Here is a 26901-nt window from a genome sequence, read left to right as displayed (position 1 = left end):
AAAATGGATAATTCACGATATTTATTGTATCCTGTACCACGTAAAAATAATTGTATTCATAATAATAGTAATAATAATAATTAAACCGTAACCCGAGTTCGTCGGTTACCATCATCGCTTTTTGTTCTTCAGTTTTTTGTTCCGAGAATCGGCGGCGTTCGGCGACGACGGGACGGGTGGTTGCTGCTGTTGGAGCGGTTCTTGCAGCCCGGTGACGGTTACCTTGGGCACGGTCAACGGTCTGAGCAACGACTTGACCATTGGCTTGGCGCGCGTGTGCACCGGCAACGCGGGGCTGCTTGCGCACAGGGCCGCACCGGTGAGCTGCGACACCAGCGAATACTGGCTGGTGGTGCCGCTGGTCGAGTCAGGATTGGATGACGTGCGGAACGCCCGCTTCAGTTTCGACTTGATCGAGCGGTGGTGCTGCGTGGCCGCACGCTGGAGCGTGGCCACCGCGGACGCGGCCGGCGGCTGCATCAGCCGGCCATTGATCAGCATATGCGGCCCCAGCTCCGGGTCGCTGCCCCACCGGCCGTATGACGTCGTCCGTTCCAGCAGTCGGTTGCGCGCCAGTTTCTCAATCGCGTCCGCGCAATTGTACCGGCCGCAGAATCTGGCCCACTGTTCGGCCCGCAGGCCCCGACCGGTGTCCCGCATAGTGGGCGAAGCGCCTGCAAGATAAATAAACACCAAGCGGGCTTATATTATAGCTCTTGTCACAATAGTTATTAGTTATTATGTTTATGACAAATCCACGGGACAAGCCCTTTTTATAAAAACACACAATGTAAAACTTAAAGATAATAATGTATACGAAATAATATTAACAACTAACAATAATAAAAAGTAGGTAATAACCTGATGAAAAAAAAATTAAGAAATAATGCATCTTAAACGTATGCCAAGAATTGTGAAAATTATATGGATAGTAAATAATTTAAGAAATATTATATTCATGTCAGGAAATTCTCAAAAATAATATTTTGAAAAAAGTTGTTACGTTCTAAATTAATTTACAAAAAAACAATTGATGATTAAAAAAAATCCAAAAAATAAACTACTTGACTTAGATAAACGTTATTTTAATTAGATTAACAAATTGAATATTTTGAATTTTTACAAAAAAAAATTTATTTTTAGCATTTTATGTACCGTATATTATACGTGGAGCGCAATTGACTATAAATGATATTAAAAAAATTAATAATATTGATTATAAGTTAGAACAAAAGTTATTTCATCTGTCAGGTGTTCCTGTTACATCCTGTATACAGAGTACCTACAGTACACCCATGAATAGGCTACTATATAGGTACACTACATTTATTATTTTAGATCAACCTTTTAAAAGTCTAACGACTTTATCAAATATTTTATTAAAGTTAGCGTCGGTATCTATTATAGGTCACTGCACGCTTACTATGAACTTTTATAATTTATAGGTACTTATGTATATTATGTAGGTAATGAATAAGACGATAATATTCTCTTTTCAGTGGCTTTCACAATGATAATTTTATGCGCATTATAAAACTTTAACTATATACTGGTATATAGAACTTGGTGGTAACTGGTATATCATATATATACTATATATATACCTAACATTATTTTTAAAACAACTATAAGAATACAGAATATACTCTTAATCATCCGTCGATTACTGGGAGCAGTTTATTAGTAGGAAGGCTGATTGTTTTCGAAATATTCGAATTGTTTCCGAAACGTTTTAATTCGTTCCCGTGTTTTTCTAATAGTATATACGAATTGGTTCCTGGATCATATAGGAATTTAAATTTTCCTTCCCATTTCGTACGTACAATTAAATAGGTACAACGTGCAACGTTCTAAATAGATTTTAGTACAATAAACTCACAGCCCTGATAATTTATTTATATTTTTGAAAACATTATAGAAATATTACAAAAGATAAAAGTGTTAACGTCATATTTATACTGTTTAAGAATGACGCAAATAAATAAAACTATAATCTACTCAAATGATACCACTAAAATATTTATATTGCTGATTGATAACATTTTTTTATAAAAAGCTACTGTTGTACCTACATATACAGAAGATAACAACATTTAGATACCGGATATAATTTTAGTTTTTAGTTTTTTAAATAAAATAAAAAAAATCAGCAATATTTTTAATATTTTAAAAAATAGTTTATTAAGTGAGTAATACTATTAATAGATCATCCGAAATACTAATAATTATTAATAAGTGTTGTAATTATTAATATCCAGTTATCTACCATGATAGTATCATATATGATCTACCTATCCTGCAAAGATATCATTTAAAATTAGTAGCGGTACATTATACATTTATAAATAATATAATATTATAATAAATATCAATATATTTTGTATTTTTAAATTAGGTATATATTTAGAATAATAGAATGTATTAATACTTAACAATTTTTGAATCCGAACGGCCTATCCCCAAAAAATAATTTAGCCGAACCATGCTTGCAACTTGCGAGCAGACGTAATTATATTTTATTTTTATTTACGCCTAAACGTCGTTTTGTGGACTTAATGAAGTTTATAATACGCGTAATTGTGTCGTTAACCAATAAGTAATAATAGGTAAAAGTAATATCAAAATATAATACCATAAATTTAAATAGGAAAATACCTAACCTACCTAACACTTAACAGTAAAATAGAAGTTCTAAAATAAAAAATATATAAGATGCACAATGTCGTTGTCAGACAAACTAATCTATATAATATAGTGTTTACTTTTGTAGAGAGTTTAAAAACCACAATGTAATTATTAGTACATGAGAAACCGTTAAGAGAATTAGATCTGGATGTGGGAAATACTTTGAAATCGAATGATTACCTACAGACTTCTGTTAGAGCCCAATCCGTTCAATTCAGTTAGGGGGCCTTGTCTGAATAATTATAGGCTATAAAAAAACCTCTAATAATCTTTACTAATTCCCTTTTAACGGCTATGCGGATATACAAGTCTAATATTTCCATTATACTGACTCATAAACAAGATGTTGGTGATTTATTTTTAAAGTATACTCAACAAAATCTGAAAATCTGTTCTGGAAACTTTCCAATAATCTATTTTCACCTAATAAAATTGTAGACCAAACCACTGCGGAGTCATATTCTTGAACCGATCGAATTAAAGTTGAATAAAATAAACAAGCAGACAATGAGTGGAATAATAATTATTTGTAAGCGTAGCACTAATACCCAGTTAATAAGCAACACTTTTCCGACCCCATAATATCATAATGAACTAGGTTACCTATAAATAATGGAACATAAAGTGTATGCGTTATGACATAACGAAAATTAATTTACAGAAGTGATGAAACTTTACATAATAGTATACAGTTACTCATAAATAAGACCTATATTTTATCAAAATATTCAATTTCAGAATTCAGTTTGAGTATTAGAATACTGTCAAAAAACTCTTTCTAAATAAATTCAAACAGGGTTTATTGAACTATCCAATATATTTATTTTGAAACTCAATGCATAATATTAACATAAACATTTACGATTTACATATTGGCTATTAAATTAAATAAAAGTATAATGTACGTAGACTATTTATATGTATAGGTATTTACTATTTTACTTATTTTTTAAATTATATTATTGTATTTTTAGTTAGTAAATTTGGTATTTGTAGTTTGTAACTTTTGATCACCTTGCCCAAATGTCTAAACTCAAAGAAGGTAAATAAAGCAATATTTAATAATATTATTATCTAGAAAGCTGGGACTTAGAGACGCACTAAGACACTAACGCATACACTAAATATCGTCGAGATTAGTATCAGACAGATATCCTAGAAGTTGAGAAAACGTGTTTTGAGTCAGACTAAAGAGCAAAATATATAACACACTAAATTTATTTGAACGTTGGCATTTTTTATATTTTCAATTATATTTTCAATTATAAATGTTATTACATCGATACCAATAAGCAAGGTTGGGCATTAACGAATTAAAGTGTTAAAGTTAACTAGTTAAGTTAAAAAGTTAATTTAATTTTAACTTTTTAATTTAACTAGTTAACTTTGGCTTTTCATTAACTTAGCTGTTAACTTACTAAATTTATTTTTTAATTAACGTGAAATTGAAATTAACGAATTCGTTTTTCATTTTAAGAAGTAAGACGTAAGTACATTTATTTTGTTTTTAATTTAATTATTTTTCACTATTTAAGACTATTTCCTTTTCATGTCAAAAAATATCTATCTTGAATTGTTTAAAGTTAAACATTTATATCATTCGATTTCAACTTATATGGAGATACTGCATAAAGTATAAACACTATAGTCTATAATTTAGTTTTTTGTTGGAAAAAAAATTAAGCACACTAGCGTTGAGTTAACAAATTAACTTTTTTTTAACTTAATAAAAAGTTAACGAAAAGTGTGTATTAACTTTTAACTTAACTGAATTAACCTATATAGTTAAATTAACTTTAAAATTGTTGTTATTGGTGCATATTAACTTAACTTAACTGAGTTAAAAAAATCATTGATTACCCAGCCTTGCCAATAAGACATTTTAAACAAATTTTTAGTTAAAAACTGATACTAACCTGGAACCATTACTATTTATACATTTTATTAAAATTATTTTTAAAACATAATTTAATTAATTAGTTTTAAGTTTTAACCTTTATTAATATAAAATAAAACTAAGAAGGTACCTACCAATTAGGGCGCCGTGAAAACATAATTCAAAGACGCATTCACAAAGCCTTAATCATCCTTTCGGCCTAGAATACGGTTTAATATTTTATTCTGGAGTCAAAAAACAGTTCTAAAAACACAAGACCAAAATTCACAATGCAAGTTTTAGAATGGCTATTGAAGCTTTCAGAAGTAGCCCAATTGACAGCATTATTAACTTATGTCACTAGAAAAAAAAAGACAAAAATATACTTAGAATAAATCAATAGACAGCCCAGTACAATAAGTACAATAGAAACTGTGCATCTAGCCTTACAAAGAAAACAAATATCAACATTAAAAACTTAATAAACAAAGTTGTTTCTGATCAAATCCCATAATATATACTAAATCAATTAATTCACTTAAATTTAATAGGGAATTAAAAAAAAAATAAATCTGGCAACGTACAAATACATCTTTCATTTATTTTTCTTCGAAGACAAAGACTCTCGCCCTCACTAATTGAGATGCTTCCAAAAACACCGCTAGAACTAGAATTGTCATAATGTAATTATAATAGACAACAATCAAAAATCAAATAAACTTTCCAATATCAAAAATATAGTTGTCCCACTTGTATCGCAGAATACTTTTTTTGAAATATTTTTATTTTATTAGCTTCTAACCAAAAGTTATTATAGCTCAACAATTTATTTGGGCATACCTACAATATAAGTATATAATAAATATTATTTATATTTATTACTACGAAATAGACTATTGTATATAGAAATAATAGTAATGAGACAAAATTTAACTATTTACATTTTAAGATATACCTACCTAACAATATAAAATGATAAATTGTCATATAGATTACATATAGAAACATTACTTATACCTACGGCTATGCTGTTATATAATATTATATGCATTTATAGTAGGCATATATAGGCATATCTAATACTAAATTAATAGTTAGTTATATAAAGGCTAAAGAGTAAAGACGCAGAATACTGGTACTGCTAAAAGCAACCTAACCTAAATTGATCCCAACATGGGAAAACAATCAATAGTTATAAATTTGGACTCTTTAAGTGCATTAGACATCTTAAAAAAATATATAATGAGAGAAACTCCAGAAATTTTTGTTTTTCTCATTCGCCTGGATTTCTGGATACAACAATATAGTCAGCAATAAAAAAAAACCAGAAAACTGGCAAAAAAAAACAAATAATACACATACAGAAACGTAGAGCCCACAACACACCCGGATAGAAAAACCTTATATATATATATAAGTATATAACCTATCGTAAAAAAAATCAATGACAATAAATGGAAATACATTACACAGCACAAATGATAAGTTAAATTGATAAGATAAATTACGCCGTTCGACACCCCTCGGAATCATGATTTTGCTTTTTTCCAGGCGTACTCAAACTATAATTAATAGACTACGAAACTGGATAAGAACAACCATTACCTATGCGATTTATGTGGCCTTATTGTTTCAGCTCAACACCTACAACCGTCAAGTTAAAACTTTGTTTTCTATAACATTGAAACATTCGATGGACAAATGCACATCACAATATTAGTGTTCTAAATAATAATAATAGTAAATATATTATATATATTTTAATATACATAATCCAATTACTAATTCTTTAAAAATACATTTAAAAAAAATCATTAGAAAGAAATGAGCTGGCACACAGCCATTTAGTTATTATACATACTCATGATAAATGTTATTTAAATCTGGGTATGGGTACTAATACAGTAAATTTATATATAGGAAAAGGATTTTAATATCCAATAGCATTTAAAATACCATTATAATTCTCAAAGTGTAATATTAACCGATACCTATACCTAACTTCAAAAATTTACAAATAAATCAATATTAAATTATTATTTTACAATATTTGTGATAAAAAAATATTATGAGTAGGTAATAAATTATAAAATATAGGTACAGGTACCGCCATACAAAAAATATTTCTTTAACATATTATTATTATTTTGGATACTATTTCTACACTATGATATTCAATGAATCAACATGCAATGTCATTAAGTAAACTGTAAAGTATAACAGAAGATGGGATAACCTTTTAACTATTATGTATTGAATAAGTATTAAGTTTATACCTGCGTACAGTAGAAATTTCGCGCATTTCGTGCGCCCTTGTAGAGCAGCTTTCATTAGTGGTGTGAAGCCCAAACAGTTTCTGGCATCAATCTCTAGTTTTAGACAGTTGTTCAATAACAGGCACACAATTTCGGATTGACCTAAAAGTAAATGTTGTTCATTTCGGAAATAGTGTCAAAAATAATTTTAAAATATTGGACGTTGGATAAAAAAAAAGTGTAAGTACCAAATCAAAATACAACAAATTTGGTAAGTACTCTCCAACATTAATGATTATATTAATATATGAAAAAAAAGGTTGATGAAAATATTTTAGAAAAATCGTTTAGGATAGGTAATTATCTTAAAAGCATTCAATTATTTTCATAGTATTATGAAATTAGTAGGTAATTACTATAAACTTAATTGAACATAACATTAATTAATGTAGCCAAACTGCCAAAGTAATAATAACCATTTATTCTAATTTTACATTTTAAATTATAAATAGTCCACTAGTACCTTTACTCAGTCTACTTCCTCTTTTTGTTTTCACTCAAATAATTTAAAAAAAAAAAAAAATGATAGTTTACAAACAAACTTGAAAAAACACTGTTCAAACTATAACTACATATTATTATACTAACCTGCTTGCGATGCAAAATGTAATGGTGTGTTGTCCTCATTGTCCGGTTTGTTATAATCCAAGTCCGGTACTCTAAATATCTCTTCAACTATTTCGACGCTGCCACTCGATGACACGTAGCTCAACAGCGTCTGTAAAAACAGTAATGCATACTATCATTAAACATACGTATGTAAACATTATAAACTTCAGATAAAAACTTTATTAATCATAAGATGTACTTCCAGTAATTTGACGACCGATCACAAATATTTTCAAACATTTACTATATTAATATTATACTTATAAATAGGTATAGATACTGGGTAACAAACAAATATAGGTACCTAATATATATTTATTTGTAACTTTGTAAGCAATATTATTATTGATATTCAGTACTGATCGTTTTTTACACATATTACCACACTACTTTTTTCAAACTTAAATTGCTTAAATATTAAAATAATATATTCATTCAATATTTGATATATTTTATATATTTTAATAATTTATTATACGATATAAATATTTTTACTATGGATTAAAAACTACGAAGATGTTATAAAAGTTAAAAATAAAAAAAATATTATTTTCAACAATTCAAATATTAACAGATAGAAATCAGTGTAATAATTCAAATGGATCCCTCAGCTTATATATTTTTAATATTATTACAATTTACGGTGGTAGAAGGGTGCCTTAAAAGTTTTATGTGGCAACTTTTTTGTAAGATCGAAAGTGTCTTCCACTCTTCTAGCTACTTTTTTTTTGTAGTTATAGGTAGGTACCTACCTATAAAGATTAAATTTATAGAATTGCGTTTTCCTAAAGACGGCATATACCATTTTTCAAATTTACATTTTATCTTTCACATAACATATAATTGCCATACCAACCAAAAAATAAGTAAATAATATTTATTATTAATTAAATACTTAAAACTCACTATATTATTTAAAAAAGTTATACATAAAGTTGTATAATATTTTATCTTCCACATAATTTATTTTATTTTTAAATATTTTAAATTACAGATATCAAATTATGTCACATGGTGAAGTACACAGGGATGTCTGGAGTAGGTACTTTGGTTGGTTTTACAACGTTTTGAAGTTTAATCACTAAGTTTATCACTTATTCCTATCGTTATTTAATTTCAATCTATGAAGATGCCGAATAAAACGTTTTAGTTGTTTAGCGTTTCTTCAAGTGCTTTCCAAATTATGTGTAAATAAAACAACATCCATAAAATTACCAAAAAAAAACATTTTTTCATACATCATAAAAATATTAAAATATTATTATTTTTTTTTTTAATAGTAAAGTCAATAAAAGTTATGAAAATAAATAGTATTATTTTTTTAATTACCAATAACAAATTTAAGTAGGTACATTTAAGTACCTACTTGTATACGAGTGCAATCTTGTAGACTTCTTATGCGTAAAACCTTCATTAAATAATATTAGATTAGATTATATTTAGAATATTTATTATTAAATTTCATGCGGTAATTCAATATTTATTTAAAGTATTACATTTATTTTTCCCTTCTTAAAAAAAGGCAAAGATAACCTAAGTCTTAGTTTTTGACTAAGGAGTTTTTAATTATTTTTAATATACTTATCTATAATTTTATATCACATTATACATCAAACATTTAAAAAAAAAATTCTTTCTATTGTTGTAACTTATTTAAGTACCTATACTCATATATGGATATTAGGTAATTTATTATTCTAATTATGTTTAATTTTTTTTTAATTTTTTTTTTTTCAACATTTATTTGAAAAATATTCAATCTGTAATAGAAGTTACAATGAGCATATGAGCTAGATTATACAGTTGACTTGGAGGCGTGAGGGGAGTAGCTATCCCCGCAGACAAACACTTGACGGTTTTTTTTTACTATAATTTATTAGGTACATATTTTAAAATAATTATTTTCTTGGTAGTACATACTCGACCTGTAGAATCCGTGTCATTGATATTATTTCTAAAAAATTCTTCATCATGGCTTGTCAAAATATTAACAACTGATTCCAACTCCATGTTTCTAGCTGCTTTTAACATCTGTTTGACACATTCGGCTGGGTCATCGGTATTTACACGCGATAATTCTGGTGGCGTTCGCACTCGTGGTTCTGGTATTTCTGGTGTCATCTCTGAAACAGCATTGCAAAATATACCGTTACCAATTTAATAGGAAAACCAATACTCGTAACACATGATCTCGTGGAAACTGCATCGAAATGCAATTTTATAAACTAAAATACATTTTAAAGATGACTGATGATTGTTCGACTTTCGGTAATAAAACTCTGTAGAAAATAGCAAGTATCTGGTGAGTGGAGAATTATAAATTACTCAGATAAAGTTTTCATATTAGTATATTACGCTTTGTTTTAAATTGTAGTTTCATTAGATTATACAATATTTCGGTTTCTTATTACAATTAGTTTAGTGGTGAAAATTGTGAAAGTATAAAACAATTAAAAGTGATGACATGGATTGTGTTATATAAAGATATTAATCGTAAGGTAGGTATAGGTAGCCAGTTATATACCTATATTAATTAATATATAATAAATCTTTCTGTACATCAATACCATGTAAAATGAAATAATAAAGATATTAACCAAATGTTAAACAAATAATTTCGTGTTGTGAATTTAGGCTTTTAGCTACCTACCTATAACATATTTTACACGATAAATAATAATAATAATATAATTATTTTCTATTGTATTTTATTATAATTTTAATTGTTGTATGCATAGAATATAGAAAACATCATTTTTTAAAAGAACTACTATTTAAACTGAAGAATTAACTTTAAATTACATTACAATCTGTATAAAAAGTACCAACATCTAATAATTATAATATGTAATAGGTTTTTATATTTAAAATCATATTTTTACAAAATATTTTCTTAGCAAAATTATAAAAAAAAATTTGGTTTAGTTATATTTACCTTTGACAGTGCTGTTTTCGCATACAGTGATTTCATGAAATTTCTTTTGCACGTCGTGTATGCTCTCTGAGAGCTTCTTATCGTACAAGTCAAACGTTAAAGATTTTCTGCCTGTATCTAAGCTACATTCGTCTGCTGAGTACCGCCTTTCACCCAAAAAAAAATTTATAAATAAATACATACATGAATAATTATATTATTAATATTTTTAATAATTAATGCGTATATAGTGTCTATAAACAAATGTACCATATGAATGGGTTATGGTCGGTGTTTTAACACGAAATAACGCGAGGTTTGACAGACTATTTTTTTTATAATATTCGTATGTGTGTGTGTGTGTCTAATTATAATGTTCGTGGACTCCTACTGTCTACAATATAATATAACAGTCTATACCGGTGGCGCACACGTCGGGCTCACAATATCACTACATAACAGAAGCATCCGAGTCACAACAGACTTCCGAAAGCTACTCACGTCACATACGCGTCAACCTCTGTACAAGGTCGATACAAGTCAGTAGTCATATATCAAGGGCGTTTCAAAAAAAAAAATGATGAGACAACTACTACCTGATTTAGGTTTTGATGAATATAAAAACTTTTAATTGTGAGCATATTAATAGATAGTTCGGTAGGTTTATGCTTGTCTGTTCACGCTCCACCCTGATCGAACAATATTTTATAACATGTACCAACGACGCAGATAAATAATTTTTTTTTTATAATTTTAGGTATGTATCCAATTTTTGAAGGCATAATGTAGGTGTAGATATATTATAGATACTATATTTAATATTATCTGTATAATGCGTAGGTAGGTAGGTACACTGTATAAAACATTTATTTAAGGAACAAAAAAATGCGTCATCTATATTATTCCATAGTGATATTTATTTATTTTTTGTTGAAAATACCACCCATTTATATTTATGAAAATATGTGTATACAAAATAAAAATTATAAATTGGTGCGTATTTTTTACTGAACGTAAATTAGATAAATTAATGACAGTGGAATAAGTTGAGGTGGATAAACCTTATTAATTATTATATGTTAAATCTATTGAATATTCAAAAATATTTGATATGTTATAGTTAATTTTTATATCTATAATAACTAACCTGTGACTTAAATAATCGTCAAGGCCGTCATCATTGTAATCGTTTGGAAATGACCCTCGACCAAATGTATTATTTTGATTTGCTAAGGCATGTCTTGGCGCTCCACGTCTATGGCCCGTAGCAGTAGAAGAAGTCCCAGTTGAAGATTTTAAAGTCTGAAAATTTTAAAAATGTATAAATAATTTTATGATTCAATATAATGTACAATGAGTAATGAGTATTAAACTGTATATTAGGAAACAGATGACAGATGTACCTATTTGCATTTGACTGCGACAACTTATTTCTTTGTTGCTAAGTTATAAATCCGTTATTAGAAATAAGTAGGTATAGGTTTGTATCATTTTAGATTCTGAGTGGAGCGATGAATGTATTGATTTTACAATGATGAGTGTTATATTATTTTATTTCTTGTGTCTGTGTACACGATAAATACCTAGTCGAAATAATGCTTCGGTTTTCAACTTCAGTGTATCTTGTTCGTTGGGAAAGTGAATCTAGTTTCCGCATTGGTCAAAATTTAAAATTCCCGGTAGTGTTCAAAAGCGCCGGGAAAAACAAAAAAAATTTTAGGAAAATCGGGAATTTTTACGCAAAATCGGTTTTTGACAAAATCGATTTTAGTTTTTGGAGTAACTCTAAAACAAATGACTGTAGATAGGTACATGATATTTTCACTGAATGTTTATATTAGCATTTTCTATACATGATACAATTTTAAAAATATTTTTACTTGGTTTGAGCTGTTTAAGACATTATCAATTTTCAATTATTTTAGTTTTTTTCTGTAAATGTTAATACAATTTTATTTGTTGGGACACAAAGCGTGAAAGACTAATACAAGACTTCTCATACAATAGCAATTGAATTATATTCAAAATACATAGGCACTATTTTTGTGTAAACATTAAAAGTTCGATTTTTGACAACATTTATCAAATTTAAAATTTAAAATTTAAAAATGATTTTGTAGTTAAGCATTTATAAAATTTTCAACTTTTATAGCTAAGAATTTGAAATTTAAAACAAGGTTCCACGAAAGTAGGTTATTCTGTACCCAAAAAATCTCAAAAATATAAAATTTTATGTTCGAATTTGGACGAAATTGCATATTAAATAACCAAGAATAACAATTTTAGTTATTTTGTTGTAATTTTTAATGTTAGGTAATTCAACTTATCAACTACAGTATTATAATAAGTAATAGCTAGCTATATAAATATAGTATAAAATATCCACACTGACAAATCGTCTCCGCTAAGAATCGTTTTTTCTTATACAATGATATGAATTCAAATTTAAACCATCCATTATACAGTGACCAACTTGTACCCTACTGTACAGGAGAGCAACATCTACTTACCCATATTTTTATTTTAGATCCTGAGCGGAGCGATGAATGTTTTGATTTTACAATGATGTGTGTTTTTTTATTTATTTATTTATTTTTATTTTTGCGTCATGTCATCACTGTTTGGGACAGTAAAACTGCTTAGATTTTCTTCAACAGTATCTTGTTCGATGAGAAAATGAATCTAGTCGTGAATTCAAAATTTAAAATTCCCAATAGTTTTCATAAGCACCGGGAAAAACAAAACAAAAATTAAGGAAAAACAGTAATTTTTACGTAAACCTGGTTTTGGTTTTTGGTGTAAACCTAAAAGAAATGACCAAAATTAGTCTTGATTATAACATTGCGTTTTAACCTAAGATCGTTCAAGTTTAACAATAACAAAGTAACAGTTCTTATTCAGAGTTCTATTATACACTAGTCACCAATAATTACCAATATTATACAGTATATACGTATTAACGTATATTACTTACTATAGTTTTAAATGTAATAGTTTATTTTTTTACTACACAAATGTAGATACTAAAATACTATATTTCCCTTAACGAATAGATTTCGATCAAAATACCGGATTATAATAATCAACTATTTAATACAGGCTATTATAGAAAACTACAATAATGATATTTGTGTCTGTTGAAAGTTCACGTAGAAAAAAACATTAACAAAATATGTACATGTATCTCGTCTGCGACCTTTATTTCTAATTCTGTATTATATTTCCTACACATTTGAGAAGACGTATATATTATGTTCACACGTTTTGGTTTAACCATAAACACTATTCTTTAAATCGATTTAAACATAGCACTAAGCTTTTTGAACTTTTTAATGTTTATATTGTTTTGAATTGAGAATATAACGCAATACTTCTTCCTACAGTTATGTTAAACTAAGTTTGAAGACGAGACGATGTATTATTCTGAATAATTTAAGATGTCAACCTACTTTTCTTTAAATATTTTATGTCTTCACCCTTCAGTAGAGGTTTTTTATATTCTTTATATTTTTTACTCATAAATGTTCGATCTATAACAGAATATGTTTTTATTTATAATTTTTAACAATTGCAATTTTATCAACACTAAAACATTTTAGTATTATAATACATTTATTAGTTTATTACTGTAGAATGTTAAGTAAATATTTACAGATCGTATAGCCTTTTTAAGCTTGGTAATTATATAACTATTTCAGATTTCTTGATTTACTTTAGGTAGGTTACATACCTGGTTGCCTATATTATGCATTAGGTACTTATAATATTTAACTATTTAAGATTGTGTTAACATAAAGATTATATTATATTAAAAAGTCATAATGTCGTATACTCGTATCATATTGATTTATGATACGCATTCAGCTTTCATATTATAAAAGAACAACGCTGCGGATTGAATGAAAAATTTGATTAGTTTAAAAACTTCTTCTACTCGATAAAATTATTGTATATAAATTATTTAAATAAAAAAATATGAATAAATAACAATATAGAAAAATCTAATATTACAAACATTTATTAGATATTCGTGAAAATATCTTATAAATATACAAATATATTTTTATAATAACGATAAAATATATCATTTTTACTTGGTATTGAAAGCCTAAAACTTCTTTCTGTATTTACATAAAACTTCGCTAATTCCATTAAAATCGTTACAGTAAACTTTCATGGCAGTGGTGTTATTTTATTCAAGGCTTATAGGTCAATCATGATTGACGCGAATCGATTTATATATATAAACCCAGGAGAAGGGGAAGGAAGCATAGAGAAGGAAGGTAGAAGTTTCAGGCATAATAGGATAATGAACATTTCGACACTGCCATATAGTATGACAGCGACAGTTTATGATGGTATTTAACTTAACTGAAGGTCAAAAACTAAACTTTTATTTACAAAGTACAAAAAACAGTACTTAAATTACATACTTCTTTAATTTATTTATTACCTAGTTATTTCATACATTTTAAAGCAAAAACATCTAACTTATAACATACGAACATTTTTTATATATATATATATATTTATAACTAAAGGTAATTAAGAGCATTGTAGCTTAGATGTTCAATTCTGAACTCCGGTTTCAATAATAAATATAAATATTAAATTACTAACATGTATTGAGCATATATTTATAAGAAAATGTTTTACTCATTGTTCTTAATATTTTCACATGCTATAATAATATGTATCTTTTGATAAATATAGTATTACCTATCTATATAGTATTGTAATTATATATTTTAATATTTATTTATTATATGATATAGTAAAATTATATATATAATTGTATCACTTTATTAGATACAACTACATAATACATCATGAAATTCCAATGTAATTTTATGTGAAATATTGAAAATTAAAACTAAAAACAACATATATGTTATATTTTTTTTAGGTTTAAACATTTTAAATTGTAATTTAAAATTTACATTTTATTATATGATGTAACATTCGTTATTCATACGAGTTGAATGGGGAGTGTTCCATTTTGGGCGACACTTATTATTTCAAAAAATATTGTCGTTTTTAAAAATATTTCTTTTGCGTAATTTTAAGTCGTCACAAAAAAACATTTTTGGAAAAAAAATAATATGTCTATTTTTTAACGTTACAATTTTTTTAATTTTTACTCTTTTGGACTTATATAATATAAATTATATTATTTAAAAACATATTATTTTAAATTATTATCGAATCCGATGTTTAACCTTTATAAATGTGTAGATTGATGTAGTTTTTATCTATAACCACAATTTAGGGTATAGAAGTACTACAAAAGTTTTGAATAGCCATATCTATCGATCGGAAATCGAGTCTAGTTGGTACTTCAAATAGGTCATTTTACGATTTTCTCAGTAACTTTAAACACGTACTAAGAAGAATCAACTGAAAACTATAGTACCTAGTTATAATATTGAAACAATTTTAACATTGTGTTTTAACAAAACTATGCAAAATAATGACCGTCAAATGTGAATTGTGATAATTGCTAAAATTACTTTCAAATTTCAAATTATTATAATATTAATATATTATGCCTATATCCTAATTCGTTTCACTTACTTTGCAAATTTGGTGACAAACACAATATTTTACTTAAACATTTAATAATTAATAGTACAAAATTGTTAAATAATTTAAGAAATGTTTATCAAATGTATGTGATTCTGAGCATGCTCACCCCCGTATTTTACTTTAATACTAATGAATTTATCCAAATTCTGATTTTTGGAAATTTAAAATACCTATACAATTGAGGGCCATATTAAATATTTAGATTATTTATAAAATTTAAGAGTGGGTAATACCTATCTTCAAATGAAAATCACTCATTTATACAGTAAATTGTTAGTCAGATGAATTTTATGAAAATTAGCATGTACCATCCAAATCGAGATTCGTACTTTGTGTAGGTTAGGTTCATGATAAAATGCTTAGAATATATGGGGGTTATGATTATTTGAACATTTTAGTAATTTATATTAATCTGGTTATCATAAATACTAGATCCAATATTATATATTTTTGTAATTCAGAAACTACTCGTTAAAATGTTAACTTAAATATTATATTAAAATATTCAAAAAAATCATCTATTTAATAATTTGCAGTAAAAAAATGTTAGTTTTCATTTGAAAAAAATTTGTATACTTTGCAATCCACTGAACAATCAACAAAAATCTAAATAATTAAAAATATGGTTCTTAAGTAGGTATACTTTAAGTTTCTAAAAATCAGAATTGTTTATATTGCTATTTTAATAAAAAATTGGAGGTGAGAATAATGCTTGGTTAATCATCCTGTATAGTTCAAGCGATGATCATAAAACTATGAAATATATCTATTGTTTAGGCATGTTTCGTATTCAAATATTGCATTATTAATTTACAAAATGTACTACTGAGTCGTTTTAATCATTAATTTATTGTTATATATAAATGGGTATACAATGGTTAATTATATTATCGTTAGGGTAGTATTTTCTAGTTCATACAGTTAAGTAAATTAAGTCTAATTTGTATATTGATTGTTGGAATATTCCAGATCTATCAGTACATTTAATGTTGTGTGTTTATATTCATTAATCATTAATAATATTTTCCAATGTACATAATGTGTTGAATTATATTTCAGTTAATCGTAAAATTAATGATGATACCTATCCAAACTACCTATATATATTACATATTTTATCTTGTTTACGCGTTCAAAATCTTTAGAGTTGCTTAACATTAATCCATTTTTGATAATTAATTATGTAGTGAGTAAAATTATGATTTATTAGTGGGAAAGTATAACTTTGTTGATTTTAGTAACATATATTTTGATTTATAACTATTTAAGTCAAATTAATAGAAAGATATGTTAAATATGTAAAGTACCAACTTACTGATATTATACTATACTTTATACAGTTTTGCTCTCACATACAAAAAATCAAATAAAGTATTTAATCCATAATACATAATCAAATAAAAAAATTATAATGCTTATGTATATAAGTGTAGCGTCATTGGGAATTTTTTTAAGAGTTAGGTGGATAAACAAAAATAATTACAGAATACATATCAATCAATAATATTTTTTATCTGTATGCACTTGTATTCTTATTAAACTATTAATACATGACCAGTCGCATGTTTTACTAGGTTACAAACGTATAAGTTTAAATATGAATACATTTTCTAAAATATCGGAACACATATTATAAAATAACTTGCAGTTAGATATTTACGACATGTTTCTTCTTCTATTTAGGTCAATAAACAACTCGCAGAAAAATCATCCAGAGTTAAATTTGTTGTTTTTGCAGAGGTCATGGCAGGATAATTTTTTATCCGACCCCAGGGAATCGTTTTCGATGGAGGACACCCGAAGCGCTTGATGATAAATCCGGGGATAGAAGACGAAAACATCAGATACCCAAAGGGCACATAAAGTCGTAAATAGACCTTTGGGGAGAGAGAGGGGTACGAAAAAGGTCACATGTTATTTGACATTTTCATCCATACAAGTCGAACTATTTATTATTATTTTTTTTGAAAAAAATTACTAGTAGGCACATCGCACATACACCATTTTGTGTACTATTGTATAAAGCATATATTACATACCACAAACAAAATGAATAACTAATATAACTAACTATGTTAATAATAATAAATTAATTTTACATATACATATGAGTTATATATTATATTTAATATTTATAGGTATAATTATACCTATGATAGATACAATTTTATTGGTTATTAGTCTGTAGTAGTGTAGTCTATGCAGACGTGCAGTGAACAGTATCGCTCATCATAATATTTTTATGCTAAATTATTTAACAATGTTAATTCTCTTCTAATAATAATTATTATTTAAAATAAAGACATATAAACAATTCACACAACAAATAGAAAATACGAGGTACTGTTCGTCCTTCACTTTGTATTAATTTGATTTATCATCATTCATCACTACACACGATCTAAATGCTAAACTAGGTAATGTTTACCAAAATATACCAATGTCTACCGTGTACAATTTATATCTATTTAAATATTGTTGTCAATCATTTTGATATTGCTAAATGAAATACAAACGGTATCTGTGTATGGCATTAATTATTTATTAATTTTTTTTTATTATTAATTAAACCGCGGCAACTTAGGTCATTGGGTGGTTTTTAACTATGGGGGAGGATACTGTAGGTTTAAACATGCGTGTTTGTTAGTTTGTCAGATTTTTAGTGGGCAACCGTAGGTATCTGCCATGCCCGGGTTGGGGATGGCGGCACTTCTCTCCGGACACCGTGACTTGCCCGAAGAAAAATGCCGCCCGCAGCCGAGGCTTTGAACCGACGTCGGTGCGCATTACAAGTCGCGACCGATGACTTAGTCCGCTCGGTCACTTCGTCCCCCGTATTAATTATTATATTATCATATTTATTATTAAACATTTCACAAAGTTATTAAATTGCATTTAAAATAAAAGCTCAGATGATAGCAACGTTTTAAATATTGGTGCCATATTGATTGTAAGTTGTAATCCAATTAACTACCCAGTAGTTATATATAGGTACGACTTATGAATAATAACTATATTATATTTTTTCAAAATATATTTCAATGAGTGCGTATATTTAAGTACCTACTTGTCCTACTTATAAGTTTAAACTAAATGGGTAGCTAATAAAACTCTTGACATACCAATTTTAAAGAGTAGATATTCAATAATCGTATTATTTTTAAAGGGCCTGCTCATGCGTCTTTAATAAATAAGGGACAATTTTTAGGTAATACGCAATTTTGTTGCCGCCGCCCATGGCATTTGTGTTAATCGTCATTGATGATTAGTGTGAGTGTTATTGTATTCGAGTAACCGGCTATCTACGCACGCGCTGCATGTAACGTCACCGCCGACCAAAAATAAAATGCTTGATTTTTTGCAGGAAAAACTCTCACGCATCGTCGATTCATTTTTTTTTGTTATAAAAAGTATAATTGTTTACAGTGCGCGTTGGACTTCGATTTTTAATTTCGTTGTTTAAAACAAACATAATAAAAATAACAAAATCTTGTGAAAACTGGCCATATTCAAAATGGTATTATATGGTTTAGAAATAGAATTTTGAAAATCTAAATCCAATGTGCCCTGTAAAAAGTGTTTCTCTTTAAAAAAAAAAAATTATTGTAATCTAATATTTATGAATACAATTCGTTAGGTACATATTATAGTTCATATACCTACAGATGTTTTTTTTTTTTTTTATAAAATAAAAATCTGTACCAAAACATAACGAACAAGACAAATAGACAATATAAATATAACAAGATACAATTGAATCTCATTTAAAAAATGTACTGCCGGAAATTGCGTATAGGTATACCTACTACAAGTATTGAGTGTACTACGCTCAATGATGCTTAAATAATATCGGTATGATTAAAAATTAGGAAATAACTGTTTATACTTACATCTTTTGTTCTGTAAAGATGATCCGTGGCACTGTTGAACGGGATTTTCGTATTAAAATGAACGGTTGCAGATGTCCTTCGTCCGGTATCGGACGACCGACCTGAAATGAATTAATAAACTAAGTAAGTATAATATACTATAAGGTCGTCGGTCAGATTAGAGGAACAATCACGGTCGTGACATATGATCCACTCTTGAGCTAAATGTATACATATCAACATTCAACATATTATGTACATCAAATTTTAAATTAAGAACCTATTATATTTTCAGCCGAAAGTACATTATCGTCTGTTCATAATAAATGTAGGTACCTACTTTAACTTATTCGTGTAGAATATTAAAGCTTAAAAAGTTATTTTCATAAATTTTAATAAGCTAGGACTCAGAACTTAATGCACTAGTGAAATATTATGCGCATAGACATTTGTTAAAAACCACAAAAATACGTAGGTAGTGTGTTATATACCTATAGTGTGTATATAAATGCAGTAGCGTACGCAGGATTTTAGTTCGGTTAGGGTTTTACCTGAGTAAATAATTTACATTATTTTTTTCTAAACAATTTTTTATAAAACAAATTATAGTTAGCCTCATATTTAGCCTACATTTACAGTATTTAACCTGATCATCTACAGCGCCTCTTCGGGCCGGGATAAACGTGATAATAATCGATGAACGATGATACACCCAAAGGTGGGAATTAACTAGTTAAAAAGTTAAAAAGTTAATTTTTTTAAACTTTTTAACTTATCTAGTTAGTTTATTTTCTAATCAACTTATGAACTCAACCAGTTTAATTTACAGTTGAAATAACTTTGTTTTTCTCAGTTGATTTTAAAAAAAATCCATCAAGTTAAAAACATTTTGAAATTTTTCGTTTATACGTAAATATTACTATATCAGTATAAAATAAAAATATTCCAATACAAAAACACAAACTTTTCTGTTCTTTATCTTGATAACATAATTTTGTGTATATTTATATATTTTATTAAGTTGTAAATTATATATTATGGGAGTTGCAATTATAAATGTTTTTAATAAAATTAATAATTTAAAATTACAAATTGACAATTGTTATGTTTTAATGTAATATAACTTATAATATATATGAAGGTCATGTATTCATCTTAACGTATTATGAGATTTATGACATTCAATTGCTATACGATATAAAAAAATATATTTGTTAAATTATTAATTTGGGATGAGTATAGTTTAAATTAGTAAATAATAGTGAAGTAAAAGTAAAAGGGTATACAGTGTACATTAAAAAAATTTCAATAAAATTGTTCTTTATAATTTATAAATTAGAAACTAGAAAGACACATTCACCCTTTATGTGATTTACATACTAATTAAAAAAAATTGATTACCTTTTTTAACTGAGTTAAGTTAATATTTTTTTCTACATTAACTTTTAACTTATCGAGTTAAATTTACAATTTGTTAACTGTTAACTTTTAACTTATCGATCTTGTGTCCTCTTAACTTAACTTGAGTTAATTATTTTTATTAACTTGCCCACCTTTGGATACACCATCGATTATGGCAGACGTTTAGCAATGTTCTTAATCAGCCAAAAAAAAAACCGAAACTATGATTAACGACGTCGTTGTCATATTCAACAATTTATTTTATATCTATTAAAAATTACCAAAAATTAATCTTTGTGTATCATAATGCTGGTAAATAAGATTTTTTTTTTGGGGGGGGGAGGTCAGAATCCTAGAACCTACCCCTGCGTACGCCACTGTAATAATGTATTAAAAAGTAAAGATTTTGATAAAAATATTATGTTTTATTTAGTAGGTGGTTTATATTTCAAATAATTGTAATTTTTTTAAACTTGAAATGTATATTATTTATTTAACCACAATGAAGATAGCCAAGATAGGTGCTCATAGTTTAAATGTAAGTATTGTAGTACTTATTAATTATTATTATTTATTACGTTTATAAAGTTTGGATTTGAATAATTGTCTTTTAGAATGAGTTTTAACCCAAAGATAAAATAAAATTTATTATTTATAACTTATATATTAAAAAAAAAATCTAGATAACTAGATTACTTATTACTACGCAGGTAATTAGTTATGCCTAAGTTTATACTAAAAAGTATACTTTGCGTCATTAAATGTCCGAGATTATGTAAATTATGAATATTATATATTTTATACAACAGTATAACATGAATATACATAAGTAATTCATATTATTATTTTTTTAATCAGCTTTGAACTTATATTATAAATAATATATTATGATGCGTTGTATTTCACAGTTACAAAAACAAATATTATTATGAATAATTAGTTTGTAATTTTATAGAAATCACTTCAATTTCATATTAAAATTATAGGAAATAGTAATACAAATTACAATAAACGTACATTGACTTTAAAGTTTTTAAATTAACTTTTATACTTTAATAATAATTGTATAGCAAGTAAAAACACGAAAAATGTAATTATGAAGAAAGGTTATTATTAAGTAGGTATCTATATATGTATATCTATGACATTTTATTATATTTTTATAATTATAAATTCTGGTATTATAGAACCTCAAATTAATATTATTCATGAAATTGTATAAATCATGTTGTTCAGTTGTTCTATACTTGTATAAACATGTTTAAAATATATTATGTTCTCAATGTATTCATTTTTTGAAAATTATTATTCATCTAACAGAATATTAATTAATATTAGGTACCTACACTCTTCATTTTTAGAATCGTTAAAATTAAAAAAATAAATAATTTAAGCAAATAAATGAAAAATTGTATAGGTATACATTTTATGAAACTATTATTAAATTATTTGTATTTATTTATTTTGCATATATAAAGACATTATGCCGATTTTCAATTCGGAAATTCATTGAGAGTAGACATGGATGCTGTGTAATAACAGTAATAACTCATTCATTTCAATTTTCAAGTCTATTAAATAAATGTACAAATAATTTATAAAAAAAAATCTAATATTATAATTCAATGTACTGCGTCATATAATTTTAATTTGTATTAAAGCAGACCATGAACTATGACAATATACATTGAAGAAGGATTATATTTATGGTTATTTCTACATCATTGAAAACTCTAGAGTAGAGGTATTAGCATTTACAGCTACCTATATAGGTACACTAACAATAACGGCTTTTCTATAATAAACGTTAATTTAGTGAACTTCAAACAATCAAAAAACATATTATAAATATATGTATATTTATACTCGTATAATTATTATGACAGCGATTGGCTAATAATATTAAACTCTTTTGAAACCAGCGAAATATATTCTGATTCAGAACTACCTAATTAAATTTGAAAGGACTGATCAAATAACTTATATAAATCCATCTGAGTATCGTTAAAAGACTGTCCTATACATATAGAGGATTTTGTTTTTGTTCAAGTCGGCATAAAAGAGTTTTGAAGTTGACATTTTCAACCCTCCCCTTACAACGCCATTAATTATTTCTTAGTACAAGCACGGAGTATAATATAGTCTAAAAATTGTTTGAAAATTATACTATGAAGTGCATACAACCTACACAGTTACACAATTATCATTAGGTATTTTACAAATATATCGTGCAGCTAATTTTAATTTACCATAAAATAACTATGAATTCGATAAAATACAAATAGTACATATATGTTGAGATGTTCTAAAAATAACGTATTTTTATATGTTTGCTCTGTTCGTATAATATTGTTATATAATTACTTTAAAAAGATTTTAAAATTTATAATGTACCAAATTAATTTATTTGAAAAGTAATAAAAAAAAAAGCTATTTAAATAAGTACTTTTTTAGTATACTTTCTTATAACTGAATCTTACAAAACAAAATTATTGTTAATAAAAAAAGATATATAAACTAAATTATTTAACAAAACATACTCTTATGAAACAAATTCTAATTTTTTAGTTTTAAAACATATACTTGTGTTCTTTAACTATGTATTAATTCAAAAGGTCATTCAATAAGAAATATTTTTATGGGCGAATTTTATACATATAGGTTATATACTATAACCTATTTATAAGTATAAATTATAGTATATATACTATATTATATAGTTATAAACTTATAAACATATTATTATATGCTGTCATACAAATTTAAATTTAAAAACAAATACTTTGTAATAATATTGTGTGCATGACCAATCAATTAAGATATAAAATATTTTATTTTTCCAAGCAACTTGTCTCAGGTGCACTATAGAGATATAATTCACAATGCAGATATAACTATTTATGATATCTATAAGACTATACCTATTACGTGCATAATTCCGCTTGGTAAAATATTTTCTCGACATTTTTTCATTATTGTTTCGTCACATAAGGTAGTTCTCAACATTTTTGATGAAGACATCCTAACTTAAATCTAAATAACAAAAAATATAAACCTATGTAAATTATAAATGTACATATCGATACCATTTTATTAAAAAAACAAATGTGAAAAGTGGGTAAGTGGAAGTCGAAAACCGATTTTGCGTAAAAGTCCCGTTTTTCCTTAATTTTTTTTTGTTTTCCCGGCGCTAGTGTAAACTATTTCAAATCTTAATCTCCAGAATGTACCAACTAGATTCACATTCCCATCGAACAAGATACTGAAAATCGAAGCATTATTTTGACAACCTACTTATTGTGTACACAGACACAAATAATAAAAATAAAAACACACATCATTGTAAAATCAATACATCCATTGGAGTCGCTCAGAATCTAAAATAAAAATATATATTTATTCATTCAAAATAAACGGGTACCGGGGTACCTACTTTTGTCTTTAATAATAATACAAAAATAAAATTGAACAAAACAAAATGTTCATTCTCGCGTTAAAAATTCTGGTGTCCTATCCATTCTTATATTATCTATGCGGTATATAGTACGTGACACGCCGGTTTAAAACCAACGATCCATTCGGTAAACACGAAAAGTTATTGTTCGTATTTAATATTTACAAAAGCGGTTCGACTAGGTATACTCATTCATTTTTTTCACCACTTAATCAAAATGTTTTCTATCTGCAGAAATTCAAAAGCGAATACCTGAAATAGTATGGTCTACATATTATGCTATGAAATACCCAGTATGTATACACAAAGCGACAAAAGTATAGGTACCTAATTTAGTTTGATAATGTTGACAAATGCGACGATCCGGCATCACAAGTGGTTAATTGAAACACGTCTTCCTCATGCGAAATGATTACGGCAATTCAACGACTTAATAGTTGGTACTCACTACTCAGATAAGCAAATAGTTTATGGCAAGTAAGTTTGATTTTTAATTAATTATTATTTTCAATTGCAGCAGATCAGGCCAGATTTAACTCGATAATGTAACCCCATTTTTAGCAGAAAAAAACAGTCTTGGTTTGAAAAACAAATTTACTTTTAAACATTTACTGTATATTTATTATTTTAGTTTCAGTAATTAAGAATCGAATGGGGGAGCTGGGTATTGGTTTTAGAATTTATAATTATCTATATGTGTTCTTTTTAGACGCTTTTGTTTTCTAACATACAATTAGAACTTGAATTTAAACGTAAATAGTATATATGCATATTGCATACTATACCTACACTTACACATATGCTGTATCTACCTTGCTATTAAATTACAAACATTTGTAACAGAAATAGTAACATACAAGTTAAAACATTTTGGTCAAAACTGAATATAGTTGGTGTCATTCCGTCATAATATACAATATGGTGCTTGCGGAAAAACATCACACATAAAAAAAATAATATGATTATGTGAAATATAAGTATATTTACAAGTTTACAATGTATAATTCAATAATTGTATCAATATAAATATAGGAACTACTATAACTATTAATAATTTAAAAAAAAATTGAATTTCTTGAACAAAACAGATAACTTATAATTAGTGCAATTAATTTTTACATTATAATATATAAAGTTGAAGCAATTAAAATTGTTTGTATCCCGATTTCAGAAAACTATTCTGAGGAAATCACGGTCAACCTTTTTTCGGGTTTTGATCTTATACAACATTTAAAAAATGTAGGACTTTCTAAAGCACCATATGTGTTAGAATTCCAATTTATAGAAATGAATATGCGGGAACTACGTGAAACTTTGAAGTACTTTTACTGAACACAAACACTGTATTCCCAAAACAAAACACATCATTATAATGTTACACCATGCAATACCTCACTTCGTTCATTGTTCAGAATTAAAAAGTTAAGAACTTTAATTAAATACAAATAAAAAACATAAATTTGAATTTATAAAATCTAAACTAGATACTTTTGATTATTCACCACTCTATTTATTTATTTATTTATTTAATAAATGTACTTAATTAGGTACCACAAATATTTATTCTTTAATTTTTATACTAAAATCGCCCTAAAATCATGATTTTATATTAATAATAAGTAATAGGTACATTTTAAAACAACCAAATAAGTATTAGATAGACGTTTTGTAACCAAACATTCCAGAGCAAAAAAAAGACGAATTCAGAATTCATTGTAATTCGTATACAGTTGTAATTGATTAACGAATAATGATTTATTATTATTATTATTATTATTATTATTGGAAAATAAAATAAGAAACACCTATCAAAAAATGTAGGTAGCTATACTTACATGGGTTTGGAGTAACCGTGTGAAGTTTATAGGCAGTAAACCCGTACATGTTGAAGGATTCAATGTCTATCATCAACACCGTTCATGTTTTATGGAATCGCATTATTTTTTTTATCGCAACGATTATTGATATGATTTGTTTTTAAATTTTTTAATAGTTTGAAACTGTTAAATTCAAAAAAAAAAACTATAATATGGTATGAATGTTATTTTTTCGTTTTAAAACTGGTACGCGTATTTCGTAATTCACATCATAATAATGTGTTCATATATAGTGGTACCGAGTACCGCAATTGTATACCGGCGTCGGCGTTGGTAGCGCGGTGTCTGGGGAGCCGGACAAAAGCCGAATGTGTA

The 26901-nt window shown here is 26.8% G+C and overlaps 1 protein-coding gene across 3 annotated transcripts; it reads right to left on the bottom strand.

The window, feature by feature from the left end:
* Positions 1 to 26901, bottom strand: LOC100571906. 3 transcript variants are annotated; one of them, XR_001679581.2, is made up of 10 exons: positions 26545 to 26901; positions 24177 to 24288; positions 19876 to 19976; positions 11547 to 11701; positions 10421 to 10566; positions 9406 to 9608; positions 7465 to 7594; positions 6838 to 6978; positions 4717 to 4921; positions 546 to 674 (listed from the first exon to the last, which is right to left on the bottom strand). XR_001679581.2 is itself a non-coding variant. In XM_016804897.2 (9 exons), the coding sequence occupies exons 2-9, from the start codon at positions 24274 to 24276 to the stop codon at positions 112 to 114; spliced, it is 1539 nt and encodes a 512-aa protein (XP_016660386.1). In that variant the 5' UTR covers positions 24277 to 24288; positions 26545 to 26901; the 3' UTR covers positions 1 to 111. The 3 variants fall into 3 exon arrangements, 2 of the variants coding, with proteins under 2 accessions (XP_016660386.1, XP_003244976.1); XM_016804897.2 differs by lacking the exon at positions 4717 to 4921 and having other exon boundaries at positions 1 to 674; XM_003244928.4 differs by lacking the exons at positions 4717 to 4921; positions 24177 to 24288 and having other exon boundaries at positions 1 to 674.

The sequence above is a fragment of the Acyrthosiphon pisum genome, chromosome A1 (genome assembly GCF_005508785.2).
Source record: "Acyrthosiphon pisum isolate AL4f chromosome A1, pea_aphid_22Mar2018_4r6ur, whole genome shotgun sequence".
NCBI lineage: Eukaryota > Metazoa > Arthropoda > Insecta > Hemiptera > Aphididae > Acyrthosiphon > Acyrthosiphon pisum.
This window is presented reverse-complemented; position numbering and strand designations above follow the sequence as displayed.